The sequence below is a fragment of the Aedes albopictus genome, chromosome 2 (genome assembly GCF_035046485.1).
Source record: "Aedes albopictus strain Foshan chromosome 2, AalbF5, whole genome shotgun sequence".
In the NCBI taxonomy this organism is placed as follows: Eukaryota; Metazoa; Arthropoda; class Insecta; order Diptera; family Culicidae; genus Aedes; species Aedes albopictus.
The window spans coordinates 6,447,923-6,468,659 of NC_085137.1; the positions used below are offsets into that span (position 1 = coordinate 6,447,923).

Here is a 20,737-nt window from a genome sequence, read left to right on the forward strand (position 1 = left end):
CCTGCAGGGTTTCCTGAAGAAATCTTTGAAGGAATTTTCAGAGGAATCCTTGCAGCAATTCTCAGAGAAATCTGTTGAGGAATTCATGGATGAATACCAGGAAGAAATCCCAGTGGGGTTGGGGAGGAATTCACGAAGAAGAAGAAGAAAAAAAGAAACTCCTGTAGAAGTCGCTTGAGCAATTCCTGGAGAAATTCCTGAAGAAATACCTGGTAAAGGTGTCTCTGGAGGGATTCATAAAGAAATCTGAGGTTTTTTGCTCTTACCATAACGTTTGTTTGAATTAAATACTAGTGATAACTCGCGAATTTTGAGGTATTACACTCTGTAGCAGCATATGTTTCTAGAAAGTCCTTCTTTTCCCTACAGGAACCGATTCTGGCAGATCCAGAAAATTTGGCATGTTGTTTTTGTATTCCATGAATCTAAATAACAAAATTTAGCCATTTAACCTAGCGTGTTATTTGGTAAAATTATGTGATAATACTGAAATGAGCTCTTAGAGAAATACCTGGCAAAATTTGTTGTGTTTTTTTAGAAAAAAAAAAATCTAAAAATAATCGGGACAGGCAAAATTTTCACTTTCCAAAAAATGTTCAACTAGCTGTAAATTTTCTCGAAAAGTGCATCAAATATTCTCTTTTTTACAGTAAGTTGACCAACTAGTTGTGTATCAGTGGTTAAAATTTGGAAAAATCGGGCTAATTTGCATGAAATTATAAAAATTCTAGAAAAAGTTATAAATTTTCCATAGATAACTTTGAGCTGTTAGGTATGTCTCCGAATGCAATAACATTTTGACCACCTATGACCGTTTTACTAAACTATAAATTGTTCATAACAGAAAAAGTTAAAGCGATTTCATTTATTTTACGATTTTTCAGTAAATTGGTCTTTTCAAAATATGCTTCCCATTACTAATTACAATTTATTTCCAGCTATGATGTTCTTTTTCCTTCAAAACATATTCATGTTCAAGCCAATGGGGCACGTTCGGTGTAGTACTAGATTTGTAGTAATGAGCTGAATTTTAGTATGGTGAGAAGGTCCATTCTCCGTTTCTGCAAAGAAATCTGCATTAACATGTCTAAAGGGTCTAACTCGTTTTGTAAACAAACATTGTTTCTGTCGCTGTAGGGTCTATCTCGATCCACCCACGCATCTGGGGGCCGTTATCAGAAAGATCTAACTTCGCTCTTTCTGATAACGGCCCCCAGATGCGTGGGTGGATCGAGATAGACCCTACAGCGACAGAAACAATGTTTGTTTACAAAACGAGTTAGACCCTTTAGACATGTTAATGCAGAAATGGTGCAAAAAGCGTGGGTATTATGATTCCTTGCCTAATTTGATGCTGTTTGAGCAAAACTTTGGATAACTATGTTGTTTATGTTGCAAGAAATGGAGAAAACAACAACACTGTTGCCCAAAGTTTTGCTCAAACAGCATCAAATTAGGCAAGAAATCATAATACCCACGCTTTTTGCACCATTTCATTGCAGAAACGGAGAATTGACCTTCTCACCATACTAAAATTCAGCTCATTACTACAAATCTAGTACTTCACCGATCTGTCCTATTAGAGGAAATTTCAACGAACTATAGTTAACATCTTGAATTTTGAAATGATGTTGAAATTTTGGATAATTTGGTGGTGTATTAGAAAAATAATCTAATCGTTATAATTTTCTTCTGTGTTAAAAATTTTAAGTTAAGTCAAAAGTTTTTCATAGCTCATATAAGTCATAAATGTTCAAAATTTCATTGCATTCGGTTCATTGAATCCGGAGATATAACAGCTCAAAGATAGCTATCGCATAAATATATCTTTTTCTAGAATCTTTACAATAATTGTAAGTTAACTGCGTGCAGAATAGCCCAAATTTTGACCACTGATACACAGCTGCTAGTTGGTCAACTGGCTTGTATCTATACGGATCTGAGGGTACCGTGTAATGTTTACATAAAAGTTTTGCTGAGATAGAACTCGGAAAAATACCAGATATTGAGGATCTACATTGAAGATTTGTCTAATTTTACCGTGAAATCAAATTTATTTTTATTGGAACTATACGATTGATAACAGATTTGAAGATTGAAATTGTGAGACATCTTGGGTGTAAACGGGTTGAAACATGCAATTTAGCAACCTTTGTAACTTTTAAAGGTTGTCAGTGTTTGTCTTCAGCTTTAGGTACCGTCGATGGGGGTGACAATGGGTCTCGGGGGTGAGATTGGGTCAAAACGGAGAAACATACAATTTGAAATAGCTCATCAACTATCGCTAATTTATATTGAAAACTTTATATTATTTCAAAGAGGAGATGTTTTTACACGTCATGATGCAGAATAAGATGTTTAGCAATAATGGCTTTTTGTTAAATTTATGGCTAAACTTATATGATGAAACTACTGGTGAATGGTCACTCTGAAAAAATTTCTCCATCGTAATGTTTCACACGAGTACCTAACCATAAAGTTTCTTATAAGTGGTTAGCTGTAGGTATCACCTGGTTGATGCAATGAAAAACGCGGGCTGTCATTGCTCTTTTTATTTAAAAATTCAATATTTTCGACCCAATGTCTAAATATTAAGAATGGGGGTGAGATTGGGTCAGGCAAAAGGTCAGGCAAAAGAAGAATTCTTCTTGTTTTCTTAATCTTCTTGTTCTTCTTAGGTGCGCAGAATTAGGAACCGGTATTGAATGGTGGTCCTAATTCTGCAAAGACATTTCAACACTAAGTTTGCGAGTCAGCCGCGTAGTCGCCGGCTAAGAATAGGACTACTAACCCCAATTCAAGGTGTCAAGCGACCCGTGCTGAGGAATGAGTGATCGAGGGGGTGAAAAAGATGCTCGATCTTTAACGGAGCCTGTGGGGTACCTGGGCACCCCCCACAGTAAGCTGTCCCTTACCGCGTTAATGCAGGGCTCTGGCGTGGTGGACATTCTTTCCCGTGCTACTCGTGGGATTTAATCATGAAGTCAAATAAAAATCAGAATCTAGGTGGAAATAGTGGTGGGATCAACCCCTTCGCAAGAAGCGGGTTGATGAGATCTCCGACAAGGAGAAGTGAGGAGATAGGCGCTGGGAGTTGCGTACGCAGCTCAAGCGTAGGTGCTCCAGTCCACTTCCCGGCAAGCCAGCCGGTGGAGGTTATGGACGGAGCGTGGTTGTTGAGGGCCGTCAACCGAGGATCCAAAGGACGGTCCGCAATAGAGGTGGCTGAGCAGCAGCTTGGCAAAATCATCGACTTTGCGTCCACTAAGTCGAACATAAGCAAGGACCTGAAAACGGCCTTGCTTCGACTTAGGGCGTCGATCGACGATGCCAAGCAGGAGCACGCGGCACTCGCGTTGCTGACTGCTGCAGCAGCGGAGCCTGCAAACGAGAAAGTACCGAAGTTTACCCAAACGGAGGCCTTCTCCTTCGCAGGAAGTCCGAATAAGGCGGAAGCGACTGCTCGCGACAAACGGGGCAAGCAATCGCAGAAGCGGGCGAGGCAACCGTCAGGCGAGGAGCTGTCTGGCGGTGCCCGCAAGGCCAGGCGAATCATTACCCCGAAAGTCGGTAATAATGCCGGAAGGTCGGACCCCAGCCAGGGTTCCCGGAAAGCTGGGAAGGGTGGGCCTGAAAAGGCTGACCCGTCCCGGAACGATGGGAACAAGGGGTTGCGACCGCTAGTGGGCCCTCAACAGCCACAGAGTAGGGCGATCCAAGGGGAGGACCCCCCTTGGACGAAGGTAGAGCGGAAGAGGAAGAAGAAGGCGAATCCGCAGGTAGTAGCGCAGGACGCCAAGCCAAGGCGTAGGAGGGCAGGTGCCAAGCGCGAGAAAGGCGACGCTATCGTCATCAAGACGGAACAGTCCATTACTCGGACGTCTTGAAGATGATGCGAAGCGACGCCAAGCTTGAGGGTCTTGGAGCCGACGTACGCAGTATTAGACGTACTCGTACGGGCGAGATGATCCTGGAGCTGAAGCGCCAGAAGGAGCACAAGGGCGCCGCCTATAAGAGGCTGGCAGAAGAGGTCCTTGGTGAGGGTGTGCAGGTGAGGGCTCTGACACATGAGGCGACTCTGAAGGTCAAGGACATCGATGAGATCACCGAAGTGGAAGAGCTCGTCACGGCACTGCGGCAACAGTGCGATGTGCAGGTGGCCGCCGCAGCCGTTAAGCTACGGAAAGGGCCAGCAGGGACACAGATAGCTTTGGTTCAGCTACCTGTGGCGGACGTCAAAAAGTCCGTTAAAGTAGGGAGCATAAAGGTGGGTTGGTGTGTATGTCACCTGACATTCCACGAGCCACCAGAGGTTTGCTTCAGGTGTCTGGAACCAGGACACAAGTCGTGGGACTGCAAAGGCCCCGACAGGCGCAAACTGTGCAGGCGATGCGGCGCTGAAGGTCATAAGGCCCAAAGCTGCACGAGTCCGCCCATCTGCATGATCTGTACCGGGAAATCCTCGAACAACAGACATCCGATGGGTGGTCCAAGGTGCCCGGCCTTCAAGAAAGCCGCAGTGAACAACAAATCACAGTGCAGGTAACGCAGCTGAACCTGAACCACTGTGATGCGGCTCAGCAACTGCTTTGTCAGGCAGTTTCTGAGTGGGAGACGGATATCGCCATCATATCGGATCCATACCGAGTACCCGCCGGCAACGGCAACTGGGTCGCGGATGGGACCAGAAAAATGGCGGCGATATGGACGACGGGTAAATACCCCGTTCAGGAGTTGGTGTCTACTACCTATGAGGGCTTCGTGGTCGCCAAAGTAAACGGGGTCTTCTTCTGTAGCTGTTATGCGCCTCCGCGGTGGCCGATCGAGCAGTTCACGCAAATGCTGGACCGCTTAACGACCGTGCTAACAGGGCGAAGGCCGGTGGTAATAGCGGGCGACTTAAATGCCTGGGCCGTGGAATGGGGAAGCCGTTTCACGAACCAGCGGGGTCAGATCCTGCTAGAAACACTGGCCATCTTAGATGTCGACTTGGCTAATGTCGGTACCAAGAGTACCTTTAGTCGAAACGGAGCGGAGTCAATTATTGACGTGACCTTTTGTAGTCCTGGCCTAACAAGTAGTTCGAACTGGAGAGTAGATGATGGCTACACTCACAGCGACCACCTGGCAGTTCGCTACAGTATCGACTACAATAACAGCAGACAGCGGATAGAAGAAGAGGCGGCTAGGCCAAGGCCAAGCCCTCGCAGGTGGAAGACATCATACTTCGACGAAGGGGTATTTAGGGAGGCGCTCCGCCGTGAGCGAAACTTAATCGGTTTAGACGGCGACGAGCTGGTAGCGGTGCTCTCACGTGCGTGTGATGCGACCATGTCTAGGCGAGTGCACCCTAGAAATGGGAGGCCACCGGCTTACTGGTGGACCGACGCGATTGCGGACCTGCGCCGCGCCTGCCTACGGGCTAGGCGGCGGATGCAGCGAGCACGATCAGAGGAAGAGCGAAACGAACGGCGGGTGGTGTTCGCCGCTGCAAAAGCCGCGCTTAAGACCGAGATAAGAGCAAGCAAAAAGGCCTGCTTTGAGGGTCTCTGTCAGAGTGCCAATACGAACCCGTGGGGTGACGCCTACAGGATCGTTATGGCCAAGACGAGAGGTGTGATGGCTCCTACAGAGCAATCTCCAGAGATGTTGGAGGGGATCATTGGAGGACTTTTTCCGCGTCATGATCCTAGTCCTTGGCCTCCTTTCGTAGGACAGCCGGGGACTGGGGCTGGCGATGAGGAGAGGGTCACCGATGTGGAACTTGCGGGGATAGCTAAGTCCCTTAGCGTAGGTAAGGCCCCAGGTCCGGACGGAGTTCCGAACTTGGCCTTAAAAGTAGCTATTGCAGAGGCTCCCGAGATGTTCAGGTCTGCTATGCAGAAATGCCTGGACGAGGGAGTTTTCCCAGAAGCTTGGAAGAGGCAGAGCCTGGTACTATTGCCAAAGGCGGGGAAACCACCCGGAGACCCGTCGGCATATAGACCAATATGCTTGATTGACACGGTGGGGAAGGTGCTCGAAAAGATCATCCTCAATAGAATGTTGCGATTCACCGAGGGCGGAAATGGTCTTTCGAGTAACCAGTACGGCTTCCGGAAGGGGAGGTCCACCGTAGACGCTATCTTGTCGGTTACAAAAACCGCCGAGAAAGCACTCGAGCCTAAAAGGAGGGGAATTCGCTTTTGCGCGGTAGTGACTCTGGATGTAAGGAATGCGTTTAATAGCGCCAGCTGGTCTGCTATTGCCGATGCGCTCTTGCGTCTGGACCGGAGTACCTGTACAAGATTCTCGGAAGTTACTTTCAGAATCGTGTACTAGTCTACGACACGGAGGTGGGTCGGAAGTGCTTTCACATAACCTCAGGAGTCCCGCAAGGTTCCATCCTGGGTCCGGTGTTATGGAATGTCATGTACGACGAGGTGTTGAGGTTAGAGTATCCAGTAGGAGTGGTGATTGTCGGATTTGCCGACGACATTACGCTCGAAGTCTACGGTGAAACGATCGAGGAGGTAAAGTTGACTACCAACCACTCGATCAAGGTTGTGGAGGCGTGGATGCGGTCCAGGAAACTGGAGCTGGCTCACCACAAGACAGAGGTGACGGTTGTTAACAACCTGAAGTCGGAGCAGCAGACGGAGATCAGTGTAGGAGACTGTACTATCCTGTCAAAGCGCTCCGTCAAACACTTGGGCGTGATGATCGACGATAAGCTTACTGTATAAACCTTGAATTAATTGTCCGAACCTGTGAATACTAAACCTTGTTCTTTTTTATGCTCCACACGCAGAAAAATAAATTGTAAACATAATTGAATTCTAGTTCAAATCAACCGATTTTTCAGTTTACTATAGCGACAAATTGATTTCTAGTTTAAACTGAACTGTTGCATTGTTTGATAATACAAATGTTTTCATTTGACGAAATTTTTCACAGTTTGTTAGAACAAACACAGATTTGGTAGTTTCAACATAAAATAACAGATTGTTTTAAACGGCTGCACTTTTGTGACTAACAAAGCCGGAATGTGATTGTGTTGGTGACGGCAGCTCCTGCGGCAGCTCGGAAATCTATTTTTAGACCGTCGGTGAGCGGATGGAGAGGAGAACGACTAAAAAAAAGACAAAAAAGGCGAAGCCGATCAACTTTTTGTGGATGCTGTCGTGAGTACCAGCGCGTTATCCATCACGACCAAAGCTGCACTTGGAAGTTGGCGTGATGGATTTGCTGCACCTTCTTCGTTGTGGCGATGTTGGGGTAAGCATTTTATATGTGTGTGAGTGCTTTCGGACCATGTTTATGGTTTTTATTTTGTTGAAACAAATGAAATTTTTGACATTATATGAAATGATGGTAATCGGTTGTTTTTATCGATAAACTCTAAATGAAAACAATTAAATATAACTTTGGAATAAGTAAATTCTCAGTTTGAAAATCAACCATGCGTTTTATTGTTTTAAACAAGCGCCATTTTTCTGCGTGCACTATGTTGCAGCGCACCTTCTGTGTGACATTTCCTTGAGTTAATAAAACAAAATGTGTATCGACGTTAAAGCGAAAGCACGCGTTTTATTTCGTCGCGAAACCGAAGTTTCTTATACAGTCCGCTGAATCTGATGACCATCTTTTTGGTCCTTTAGGAGCCGGATAGTTCCGCGGAACGGCCGGAATCGAACATCGACGGGGTTTTCCACCGGGAAAATCTCGATTCTAATCCGAAAATTGTGAACATTCGGTCGGGGCGTTGCGTCGGTCGAGTGTGCGTGTGTGCTGCCGACGAGCTCGCAGTGAACGCGCTCCCAGTGACGAACATGATTGGACGTGTTCGAAACGCTTGCTGAATGGAAGATAACGGAGCTGCTGCCGTGCAGTCTATCAGTGATCAACTTTCTGTGCAACGAAGAAAAGAAGAATCGCGAGTGATGGAAGAAGCGCTCAAAGCTCTCGTTCATCAGAGAGGGGCGGTGAAAGGAAAATTAACGCGAGTGAAGAATGCGATCGTACATAGTGCCGCGGTTCCGAATGCGAACATTAGAAACGTGCACTTTCTGAAGCTGCACGTGAAGACTGTCGAGAACTGCTACAGTGAATACAACGCATTCCAAAATCAAATATACGCCCTTCCCCTCTCTGATGAACGACGACGAGAGCAAGAAGACCGCTATGTGGAGTTCGAAGCTCTTTATAATGAGCTCACGATCCAGCTGAGCACCCTGCTGGAAGAAGCGATGCCGAAACCGGAGCTACTTCCTCCGGCACCCCTAGTAGCTGGAAATGCGATTGCTCCTGTTGCTCCTGTCATTGCCCCCCAACACTTCATCCCTCCATTGACCGTTCCGTTGCCTACGTTCGATGGAACGTACGAAGCATGGTACTCCTTCAAGTCCATGTTTCAGAACGTGATGGCACGGTACGCGACGGAATCACCCGCAATCAAGCTATACCATCTCCGGAACGCCCTCGTCGGTAAAGCAGCGGGAGTGATCGACCAGGATATTATTAACAACGGCGACTACGAGGCTGCTTGGGCGATTCTAACCGACCGATTCGAAGACAAGCGCTTGATAATCGACAAGCATATCGAGGCGATCTTCTCACTGCCGAAAATCTCCAAGGATAGCTCCACTGAACTACGGAAACTGGTTGACACCTGCGTCAAGAATGTTCAGGCACTCGAAAACCTGGAACTCGAAGTGGATGGCTTGGGGGAGCAAATGCTGATTAACCAGTTGGCATCGAAGATGGATCGGGACACACGCAAAGTGTGGGAAACGAAGCAGGACCCGGGGGAGCTGTCATCGTATGCGGATACCATCGAGTTCCTGAAGCTGCGGTGCCGAATAATGGAAAAAGTGGAAACAAACAGTGCTAAAGTGGAGAATCCGAAACCGGTACGCCCGGTAACAAAATCGAAGACTCTAGTGTCAGCGAATGAACTACAGTGTACAGTGTGCAACAACTCCCACGAACTCTATAAGTGCGAAGAATTCAAGAAGAAGAGTGTCAGCGACAAGTACAGCTTGCTTCGGAAGTCTGGTGCTTGTTTCAACTGCCTTGGAAAGGGGCATCGTACCACCGAATGCTCCTCCTCTAGTACGTGCCGGAAGTGCAGCAGGAAGCACCACACGCTCCTGCATCAGGAGGAGAACAAGAAGGAAGATATTGTGCATCCGTCAGCAACGAAGCAGGCAGCAAGTGAAGGCTGTTCCCGAGCTGAGTCCTCAGCTGCCAGTGCCGCTCCGGTTGAGGCAGCAACAAAGAATCAGAACGTCGTTCTGTGTGTGTCATCGGATCGTCCGACAAGGCAGACGCTTTTGACAACCGCTGTAGTGATGGTCAACGGCTATGGCAACGTCTTGCACCCGTGCCGAACCCTCATCGATTCATGCTCCCAGAATCACTTTGTGACGGAACGATTCGCCACGCAGCTGGCGATCAAGAAGCACCGTGCCGACTATCAAGTTAGCGGTTTGAATGGAGGTACAACACGAATCCACAACGTCGTCCGCACGACGGTCAAGTCTCGCGTCACCAGCTACTCGACCGAGCTCGAACTGCTGGTAGCGCCGAAGATCACAAGTGATATGCCGGAGAAAGCGATCGATGTGACGAACTGGAACCTCCCAGTCCATGTGGAGCTCGCCGACCCCAACTTCAACAAGCGAGGTCGGATTGATATGTTGCTGGGAGCAGAAATCTTCTGGGACCTCATCAACGCGGAAAAAATCACCCTTGCGGAGAACCTTCCTTCGCTCAGAAGCACCGAACTAGGATGGGTGATTGGTGGCGTGATTTCGGATCAAATACCCGTCATCGCACGCACATTCTGCAACGTTGTCCAGCGAGACGACCTGGGCGATTTGCTGAAACGATTCTGGGAGATTGAAGGTGCTGAAGATCTACGCCGAAACTCTACTGCGAGTACCGATGAGTGCATCCAGCACTTCCGGAGCACCTTTCAACGAATGTCCGATGGAAGGTTCCAAGTTCGACTTCCATTCAACGAAAGAAAGACAGAACTAGGCGAATCGCTGCAAATGGCTACCCGGCGGTTCCTGATGCTCGAACGTCGCCTGGATCAGAGACCCGAGCTGAAGGCAGAATATTCCGAGTTCATCCACGAGTACGAGCGGCTCGGACACATGTGCGAAATACAGGCCAACCCGAACGAGAAGGTCGGATCATCGTACTATTTGCCGCACCACTGCGTATTGCGGCCGAGCAGTGCAACGACAAAACTGCGGGTCGTTTTTGACGGTTCTGCAAAAACGTCCACTGGAACCTCCATCAACGACACGCTGAAGATTGGCCCAATCATGCAAAACGATTTGGTGTCGATCCTGCTGAACTTCCGGTGCTATCGGTTCGTCTTCACAGCCGATATACCGAAGATGTTTCGCCAAGTGATGATGCACGCTGAAGATGCACCTTTCCAGCGTATACTATGGCGGGATGATCGATCGAAACCCCTGAAGACTTTTGAATTACGCACGGTGACCTACGGCTTGGCTTCGTCGCCGTTTCACGCCACGATGGCACTCTCCCAGTTGGCCGATGATTCGATGGAGGATTACCCGATAGCTGCACCCGTACTCAAAAAGTCTTTCTACATCTATGACGCCCTCTGCGGGGCGCGCACAATCGAGGAGGCGCAGTTGTTGTGTCGGCAGCTGCTGCAATTACTGCATAGCGGTGGATTCGACGCACATAAGTGGTGCTCAAACGAACCAGCCATCCTAGAGGAAATCCCGAAGAACCTCTGGGGTACTACTTTCGACGTTGGAGATGCTGCTGATAAGGCGGTTGTAAAAACTCTCGGAGTGGTGTGGAATGCTTCGCAAGACTGGTTTTCGTTCCGCGTCCAACCACCTGAAGAAGCTTGCCGGTCGGTGACTCGCAAGGGAGTGCTGAGTGAAATTGCAAAGTTTTTCGATCCACTGGGACTTGCTGGACCAGTGGTCACTACAGCGAAACTGATCTTCAGAGAAGTCGGCCTTCTCAACCTTGGGTGGGACGATCCCATTCCTGACGCCATTGCCGAGAAGTGGCGTGCCTTCCGGACTCAACTGCCAGCATTGAACGACTTGGAAATTCCAAGGTGGATACTCAGCGATGGAATGAATCTCGTGGAACTCCACGGGTTTGCTGACGCATCAGATCAAGCCTATGGGACGTGCCTGTATACGCGTCTCGTACTCCCCGATGGTGCCGTCAAGATGAACCTTATCTGCAGTAAGTCGAGGATTCTGCCGAAAAAGACAGGTAAGATGAAACCAATCACAACGCCAAGAGCCGAGCTTCTTGCCGCGTTGCTTTTATCTCGAGAAGTAACGAAGGTACTCAACTCGGTCGACACAAGATTCGATCGTGTGACGCTGTGGAGTGATTCGCAAATTGTGCTTTGCTGGATCCGAAAATCGCCTGCCGATCTACAGCTATTCGTAGCGAACAGAGTCATCGAAATTCAGAAGCTCACCAACGAATTCCAGTGGCGGTACATTCCAACGTATGATAACCCTGCCGATATGATATCGAGGGGTGAGATGCCTCAGCACCTGATCCACCGGTCTATTTGGTGGGATGGACCCGATGTGCTGAACCAACAAGTAGTGCAACTGGAACAGCCGTCTCCTCTGAACGATAGTGACCTCCCTGAAATACGAACGTGCCTTGTTCTCGCCAAACTGCCAGCAAGATTACCAGTATTTGATCGAATCGGTACGTTCACTCGACTACAGCGTTGTATGAGCCTGGTGGTTCGATTCGCCCACTATGTGCTTTCGGGACGGGAGATGTTGACAAAGGGTCCGCCAACAGCCTACGAACGAGACGAAGCCTTGAAGCTGATAGTGCGATGCGTGCAAGAGGAGGCATTCCAACCGGAACTGCGCGCATTGAAGGAAGGCGGTACACATCGGCTACGGAGTCTCCACCCGTTCATCGATCCTGTTGACGGGATTCTGCGAGTTGGTGGTCGTGTCAAGAAGGCTTTCATTCCGTATGATAGTCGCCACCAAATGTTGCTACCACCAAACCATCCCTTCACCGAACTGCTGATCCGCCATGAGCATCAGAGTAACCTTCACGCAGGACAAAAGGCGTTGCTTGCCATCGTACGACAGCGGTTCTGGCCATTGCAGGCTAAGAACACCATTCGGAAGGTGATCAGGCAATGTATTCCGTGCTTCCGAGCAAATCCGATGAAGACGACGCAGTTGATGGGCGATCTCCCATCCTATCGTGTCCAGCCGTCACCAGCTTTCTTCCACACCGGCATCGATTATGCGGGACCTTTTTTGATCAAGTCGCTCACCCAGGCACGCAAACCGATGATCACGAAAGGGTACGTATGTCTCTTTGTTTGTCTCAGTACGCGCGCCATCCACCTTGAACTGGTGTCAAGCCTCACGACCGAAGCCTTCCTTGCAACCTTGAGGCGGTTCACTGGACGACGAGGACCTGTCAGCAAGATCTATTCCGACAATGCGACGAATTTTGTCGGGGCTGAAGCCGAGTTGGAACAGCTGGGCAAACTTTTAGCTGACGAACATCACATCAAGCAGCTGACGGAGTTCTGCGGAAGCCGATCGATTTCGTGGAGTTTCATCCCACCAAGGAGTCCCCACTTTGGTGGGATTTGGGAGTCCGGGGTAAAATCCGTAAAACACCACCTGAAAAGAGTAGTCGGAAACCAGAAGTTAACGTTCGAAGAAATGAGCACAGTACTTGTTCAGATTGAATCGGTGCTCAACTCACGACCACTCACGCCATGCTCCGATGACCCCAACGACTTGACCGCCGTAACCCCAGCACATTTCCTGGTTGGACGGCAAATGCAGTCAATCCCCGAGCCATCGTATACCAGTATGAAGCTCTCGACGTTGACACGGTGGCAACTAGTGCAGGCCACTCAACAACATTTCTGGAAAAGATGGCTTGCCGAATATCTGCCGGAGTTGCAGAACCGCCAGAAATGGTTCAAGACAACCCAAATCAAACCTGGTGCCTTAGTGCTCATCAATGATCCCAATGCTCTGCCGATGCAATGGCAACTCGGCAGAATCATCGAGACTCATCCGGGTAGCGACAACATCACCAGGGTCGTAACTCTGCGTACCACCAGGGGTGAATGCAAACGAGGCGTCACCGAGATTTCTCTTCTTCCAATGGATCAGGAGGAGCAGAAGCTGGACCATTGAAATAACCATTTCAATGCGGGGGAGGATGTATAAACCTTGAATTAATTGTCCGAACCTGTGAATACTAAACCTTGTTCTTTTTTATGCTCCACTATGTTGCAGCGCACCTTCTGTGTGACATTTCCAACAGTGTATCGACGTTAAAGCGAAAGCACGCGTTTTATTTCGTCGCGAAACCGAAGTTTCTTATACAGTCCGCTGAATCTGATGACCACTTACCTTCGGTAGCCACGTCGATTATGCCTGTAAAAAAGCCTCCACAGCTATTGCGGCACTGTCCCGGATGATGTCCAATAGCTCTGCGGTGTACGCCAGTAAGCGCAAGCTTCTGGCTAGTGTTGCTACATCCATACTTAGGTATGGCGGCCCGGCGTGGGGCACCGCGCTAAGTACTAAATGCTACCGACGGAAGCTGGAAAGTACTTACAGGCTTATGTGCCTGAGGGTTGCGAGCGCGTACCGTACCGTGTCACACGACGCTCTCTGCGTCATTACTGGTATGGTGCCTATCAGCATTCTTATCAGTGAGGACATGGAGTGCTTCGAAATGCGCGGCACAAGAGGCATACGCAGGACTGTCAGGATGGCCTCTATGGTCAAATGGCAGCGCGCGTGGGACAGTTCCACCAAAGGAAGGTGGACCTATAGGTTGATACCGAGGGTAGATAGTTGGATTAATAGGCGCACAATAGGAAGTCACATTCCACCTGACACAGGTCCTTACAAGCCATGGTTGCTTCCGACAGTATCTACACCGTTTCGGGCAAGCGGATTCTCCCGAATGCCCAGTGTGCAATGGTTTAGAGGAAACTGCGGAACACGTTTTGTTCGTGTGCCCGCGTTTTCGCACAATGCGTGACCGCATGCTTGCCACATGCGGGGAGGACACAACTCCGGACAACTTGGTCCAGAGGATGTGTAGGGATGAGTTTGGCTGGAACGCCGTTTCAACGGCTATTACCCACATCGTCTGGGAGCTACAGAGGAGGTGGCGCGTGGACTCGGAGAATGGCTAGTCCAGATGCAGTACAAGAGGTGGTCCAGGGGTTCGGAGTCGGCTTCGTAGGTCATACCGGTGCCCTGCGGTCGAGATCGACCCTTACAACGATTAAGTGGCCGCGGAGAGGAAGTCCCGGTAGCGGTGCTGTCGTGGCGTCGGTCTACTGGGTTGGATCCGAGCCCGCGGTTGGAAAGGGGTCCCCGGCAAGGGTCGGGGTAGGTGAGATCCTGCTGTCTGCAACCTACGGGTGCATCTGATAGGGCCTGAAGGGTAGTGATACCCTTCCTTACGGGCAGATCAGATCGGGTTGCACGTGGGCATCAGTTCTTGATGTCCGCTCAGCAGTAGGGCGCGGGCGGGGTTGACCCTGCCCGCCTTCCGAGGACAAAGGGAGTGGCGAGGACCACTCGGGAAACTGGCTAAGCGCCAGCATGCTACCGTGATGGACTCTCCAAAGCGAGTCATCGATGTTCGTTGCTGCAGGCTACGCAGCTAACCTTGTGGGTGCGATGTGCACTAGCCCCTCTCTGAAGCAATACCTTCTTGGTGGTTCCGGAGAGACGTAGGGTTTGGCGACCATAGGAATGGTTTAGTGGGTACGAGGAGAGAGTAGTCCTGGATTTTACTTTTGTTGTAGAAGACGGCCTGTCAGACCTACACTACCCTAACCTTCTGTTAGGGTGTCTGTTGAGCAGATTATCCCCCTTATGGTTTAGAAAAAAAAAAACACATTTGCTATCAACCTCGGGATAAATTTTATGTATTCACGCAAGCATTCGTCAAATGCGACATATGATGTGAATTTACATGGAATTTTCTTAAACAGAGGATACCTTGGAATTGGAAAAGAAAGAAGTCTCAGTTTGCAAACAAAGATTGTGCCACCTTGTCATGGCGAAAAATTTTATATTGCCTTTAGAAATGAAAGTAAATTTTACTATGTACATATGCGGATAACTAAAAAGCTTTACATAGTAGTATTCGATAATCCTCCAAAACCTTTTGTGTATCATGATTGAAATTCCCTTTGCTTAGTAATAAAAGTAGGTAGTATCAATGTTGGGGACATGCAATGTTCCAATATGGTCGTATTGTCGTATAAAAGTTGAACACGAAGAATTCAATTGTATTTCATCTATGAATCATGTTATCTTTCTAGAGTTTTTCCCATGTGCGCAGAATTAGGAACATTAGTGCGCAGAATAAGGAACATTCCAAAAAGGGTGCGCAGAATTAGGAACAAAGACATACTTTAGAATTTTCATGATTTTACATATAAATTGAGTGTTTAGTATATGAATTATATTTTTCTCTGATTTACAAAGCTCATAACTATGCGCGGTCAAAAATTAAGGCAAATCGGTTCGATTTGGAATTTATTACAGCTGATTGAAATTTAAAAAGTCTTAGGTGCGCAGAATATGGGCCCTCCACGGTACCTAAGTTTTTATTCATCATACATTGTATATTAAGAAATTTTGCTAGATATGTTCATACATTGTATATTAAGAAATTTTGCTAGATATGTTCAATAAAATTACCTTATATTCTTAAATAGATAGGCGATTTCGAATACTTTGACCCATTCTCACCCCCTCTAAGGGGTGAGATCGGGTCGATTTTCAATCATTTGTAGTTTAGTAAGCAATTCATATAATGTGATACTTTCTTGCTAAACTGTCATTACCAGATAGAAGAGTATACATACCGAATAAAAAGTTATTCCGACTTCAATTGTATTTGTTATTTAACAAACATTCTTTGAGTATCCTTTTTTGACCCATTCTCACCTCCAATGACGGCAGTATCTTATTAGGGTTATTGACAAAAATAAAAAAAAAAAACTGTTAGAGCGGCGCCAGTTATTTAGGCGTATTGTGAGTGCCAAGGAGTGAGGGTTCGAATCCCGCTCCAACCGTGGAAAACTTTTGTTCGAACGAAAAATTCTTCACTGGTCTACTCGGTGTTTCGTTTGTTGTTCGTTGTCAAATGTTAATAATCGGACAGTCTGTGCAACCTCTGGTTGAAGACGGTGTAGTATCTTTTAAAGCATGTATTGGTTAACGTCACATAGAGGGTTCGATTCCATGTCGGTCCAGGAATTTTCCGTAAAGGAAATTTCCTTAACTTCCTTCCTTAGTTAATATTCAGCAGTGGAAGTTCTCATAAAACACTAACCTGAGAAGCAGGCTTTGTTGCAGTGGTGACGTAACGCCAATAAGAGCAGAGGAGGCGTTAAGGTAATACGAAAGGTTGTGTTGTTTTTACTATTTTCTCTCTATGAAGATGCAAGTTTGGGTTTTCATTGCACTGACGAACTGTGAACTGCAAGTGAGCAAATATAATGATAAGTTTCTTGTCCATAACATAAATTAGAGCCTGATATCAGAATATTTAAAACAACAAGGTCATGGAGTATGATTTAGAATGAAAATCACCCTTCCGAAGCGTAAAAAACTAAATCGGAACCGATTAACCAAATTACCTACATTGAAAAAAGGCCATGCATATTTGATGCATTCAGTCAGTGTTACTACGCAGTTGTGCTTATGGAGACGCAGAATGTTTCGTTTCAGATATGAATTTCGTACAAAAACAAAAGTCGAAAAAACACTCCCCGCCACGCGAACCGGACATCCATTTATTAGACATCCAGCAAATCTATAACGGTTTCTCCCAAAAGAAATCGAGAAACCCTTTCTCGCTCTCCCGCACAGCCTCCCATCAGTTTGATCGCGTGGACGCAGCAACATAAACACCGTTTACGCGTCGTCCGAAACATTGCACCCGAAAGACGCCGCGAGTAGTGAGTGGATGAGGCATCAGGCGCAACATAATTCTCAATTCTGCTAAGGCTCAACTCAAGCATGCCCTGAATTTTCGGATCCAGCTCAGCCGAACCCATTGCTGGCATGGCATTCCCCAATGATTCACTATACTCCAGCGACTCCAGCTGTCCGCGTCCAGTCTCACGTTTTGTGGTCCACCATCACCACCACGAGTTAAATGCCTAGGCGAGTTAAAGGTATTTTCATGACCGCACTTTAATGATACCGTAGTCATCGTCATCGTCGACCATCATTAGTGAATGTAGCTTTGCACGTGGGCACTTAAAAATGGAAAGAATGTAGTTTTTCAATTAACTCAATGTACTGATGGAATATTTGTAAAATTATGAAAAAAAAACACAGCTCAGGTGAGATTTGAACTAACAACCCTAGCATATAAGCACTTGTCTATAGCGTATAAGTGTCGTGAGTTCAAATCTCAACTGAGCTGTAGATTTTTCATAAAAAATCTCCCAAAAAAATCTTCTCTACATATTTTAGGAAGACCACCAGGAATCTTTTTTTCAGCCACCCTCCACAAATTCTCTGATAGAAATTCAAACAGATTTCACTCTAGGGACTAGAAAAACTATCCAAAAAATTGAGTAAAAAATACCAGGTTTTTTAAATATCATCTGACCTTCTTTTTTATCTGAAATACTTTCTTCAAACTTCTCCATTGATTCCTCCTGGAATACCTCTATTGATATTTTATAGATCTATTCTTCCAGTGATTTCTGTAGGCTTTCCTGCACGGATTCCTTTCCATATTTCTTCAATGAACTTCTCTTAGGATTTCTACTGGCAGTCCTTATGGGGTTTTACAAGAAATTAATGCAGAAATTCCTCCAGCAATCCCTCCAAGGATTTCTCTAGAAATTCCTACTGCCATACCTAGGTAGGTAGGTAGAGCTCTCGGAATTCTTCTGGGGATTTATCTAGTCAATTCTATTGGAATTTCTTCAGGAATTTTTGGTGTTAAGACAATCTTCATGGGATTCTTCCAGAGGTTCCGCCGGTTCCTTCAGGAGTTCCTTCAGAGATTTTAACCAGGGATTTCTTCAGGAACTCATTTTGGCCTACCTCCAGGAATTCCAGCTGGAATTCCTCAAGCAATATCTCCTGTGGTTCTTCCAGCAAATCTAACTGGTGTACCTCCATGAAATCTCCTAGGGATTCCTCTTGGGGTTTCTCCTGAAATTCTTCCTTGAATTTTTTGGGCAATCTTCCTGGGATTCCTCCAGAAATTTCTCCAGCGATTCTTTCAGGGACTGCTCTATGAATTTCTCCAGAATACCACTACCAATTCTTCCAGGGATTTCTTTATGCATTCATCCTGGTACATATTCAAGGAACTTCTTTTAGGATTCCTCCAGGCATTTCCAATGGAATTTCACTAGATGTTTCTCTAGTATTACCTCCTAAGATTTCTCTAGAAATTTCAACTAATGCTGTGATTCCTCTTGACATTTCTATTGGAATTCCTAGAGCTGGAATTCCTGGAGGGAGGCCAAGAGGAGTTCCAGGAGGAATACCATGAGAAATTTCCAGAGTAATCCATGCGTTAAACCTCTGGAGGAATTCCTGAATGAGTCTTTAAAAAAATCATTGGAAGAATCACCAGAGGCATTTCTGGAAGTATCCTAGGAAGACCGGAAGAATCCCATCAAGAATGTCATACAGAAGAATTCCTGTAGGTATCACAGTAAGAAGGGTTGCTGCAGGCATCACAATAAGAATTCCTGAAATAATCACAGCAGAAATTCCAAGAATAAAAATGTGGGGAAAACACCGAAGGAAATTCTGGAAGGATGTCAGGAAGATTACCTTGGATAATCCAAGCAAAAGTTTTTGAAGGAATCCCAGGAAAAAATCTAAGAAGAATCCCTATGAGAATTCCAGGAGGTATTGCAGTAAGAAGTTCTGGAGAAGTCCTAGGAGGATTTGCTGGAAGAACCTGGAATTCTTGAAGGAAGGTCAAGAGTTCCTGGAGTACTTCTAGGAGAAATTTATGGGGGAATCCTTGGATAAAATCTCTTGGATAAAAATTGCTTGAGTAATCACTGGAGAGCTTCTGGAAAAAAACACTGAAAAAATCTCTAGAGGTATTCTCAGGAGGATACTGGGATGCACCATTGTAGAAAGTTCAGCAGAAATCCTAGGAAGAATTTCTGGAGGAAACTACATATACAGGAACTTCTAGGGAAGCCCTATAAGTAGGGACAATGGAAATTCGCGGCAAAATTTCCTAAATTTCGCGGACTATTATTGTGAATTTCGCGGCAGTTTCGCGGTCCTATATGTTTGACCGTATTGTCGAAGAAAACTCCAAATTTACTTGGTTTTGTGAGGAGTAATCATAAATTTACTGAAAAAAGTAGCAAATTTAAAAAAAGTATAAAACAAATATATATTTAAAATGCAATAAACTCGTAAAAAACTTTACACTGTCAAAAGTTATCAGTCAATTTTGCTAAAATATTTGTAATTGGCTTCTTTAGCGGTGTTGGGGTAATTCCATATTCTGAATCTGCATGCCAAACTGAGCCGAAATCCAAATTTTCATCAATTTTGGTGCCCGGGAACCTATTTAAATATCAATTTGAAGTTTGTATGGGAGCGATTTGTCGAATCACCCCTCGTCGCATTTTGTACTGGGCGGAACTGTCAAACAGTTGCCTCGCTGTCAAAAGGTGATTTCGAAAAATCTCTTTGAAATTGATTTTAGGTATCAATATAAAGTTCTAAAAATCTGGAAAAAATCATAGCGGCTCAGAAAAAGGTGCTCTTTCGTATAAAATCAAAAAATGAATACTTTTTCCAAAATTTAAAAACCCAATTGTTGGAAATTTGTAGGGTATTTTAACAATGTAACCCAATTTCGCGGAATTCTTCAAATTTCGCGGCCATAGCCCGATTGCGCGGATTTCGCAGCTTCCGCGAAATCGCGAATTTCCATTTTCCCTACCTATAAGGAATGCCCGAGGGAATAAAAAGATATCCTTGAAGAAATACCCAGAAAAACCCCTGGAAGAACCGGTAAAGGTATTCTGGAGGAATCCAGAAAGAATTTCTGAAGAAATCTCTGGAAAATTTCCCAGTAGAATTCTAGCAAGAATGCCAGGATAAATTCGTATAGGAATTACTAGAAGAATTCCTGGAGACAGCATAGCTAGAATTTCTGGAGGAGGAATTGCTGGAAGAACCACAACCCTAGAGCTATGACCTAGTTACGCTTATGGGGATGCCAGATGATTTTTAAGAAAATGTGTATCCTAGTGAGTATCACTAGGAGGAAAGCCAATAGGAGTTTCTGCAGGAATTCTTTGGGGAATTTCTGGAGGCATATTTGGATAAAATCTCAGGAGAAAGATGAATGAATGAAACTTGAATGAGTCCTTGGAGAAATTTCTGGAAGAACAACCGAAGGAATTTCTGCAAAAGTTCCAGGAAGATTGCCTAAAAAGCTTCCAGTAAAAAACCAGGAACTCTAAGAAGAATCCGTCGCATAATTTCTGAAGTAACACCGTTAGTATTTCTGGAGGAGTCCTAGCAAGAATGACTGGAAGAATTGCTAGAGGAATCCCAGCTGGAATTGCTGGAGGTAGGCCACGAGGAGCTCCTAGAGGATCACCATGAGAAGTTACTGGAGAAATCCCTGGATAATATCTCTGAAAGAATTCCTGGAGAAATCACCGGAGGAACTTCTG

At 46.1% G+C, this 20,737-nt stretch overlaps 1 protein-coding gene across 1 annotated transcript; it reads left to right on the forward strand.

The window, feature by feature from the left end:
* The first annotated feature begins 7,841 nt into the window (after positions 1-7,841).
* LOC134285958 (uncharacterized) lies at positions 7,842-13,199 on the forward strand. Its single transcript, XM_062847516.1, has one exon. The coding sequence runs from the start codon at positions 7,842-7,844 to the stop codon at positions 13,197-13,199; it is 5,358 nt and encodes a 1,785-aa protein (XP_062703500.1).
* Positions 13,200-20,737: the final 7,538 nt, after the last annotated feature.

Excerpts from the sequence above, each read along its gene's own strand:
- LOC134285958 (XM_062847516.1), top strand. The coding sequence starts at position 7,842 with ATGGAAGATAACGGAGCTGCTGCCGTGCAGTCTATCAGTGATCAACTT.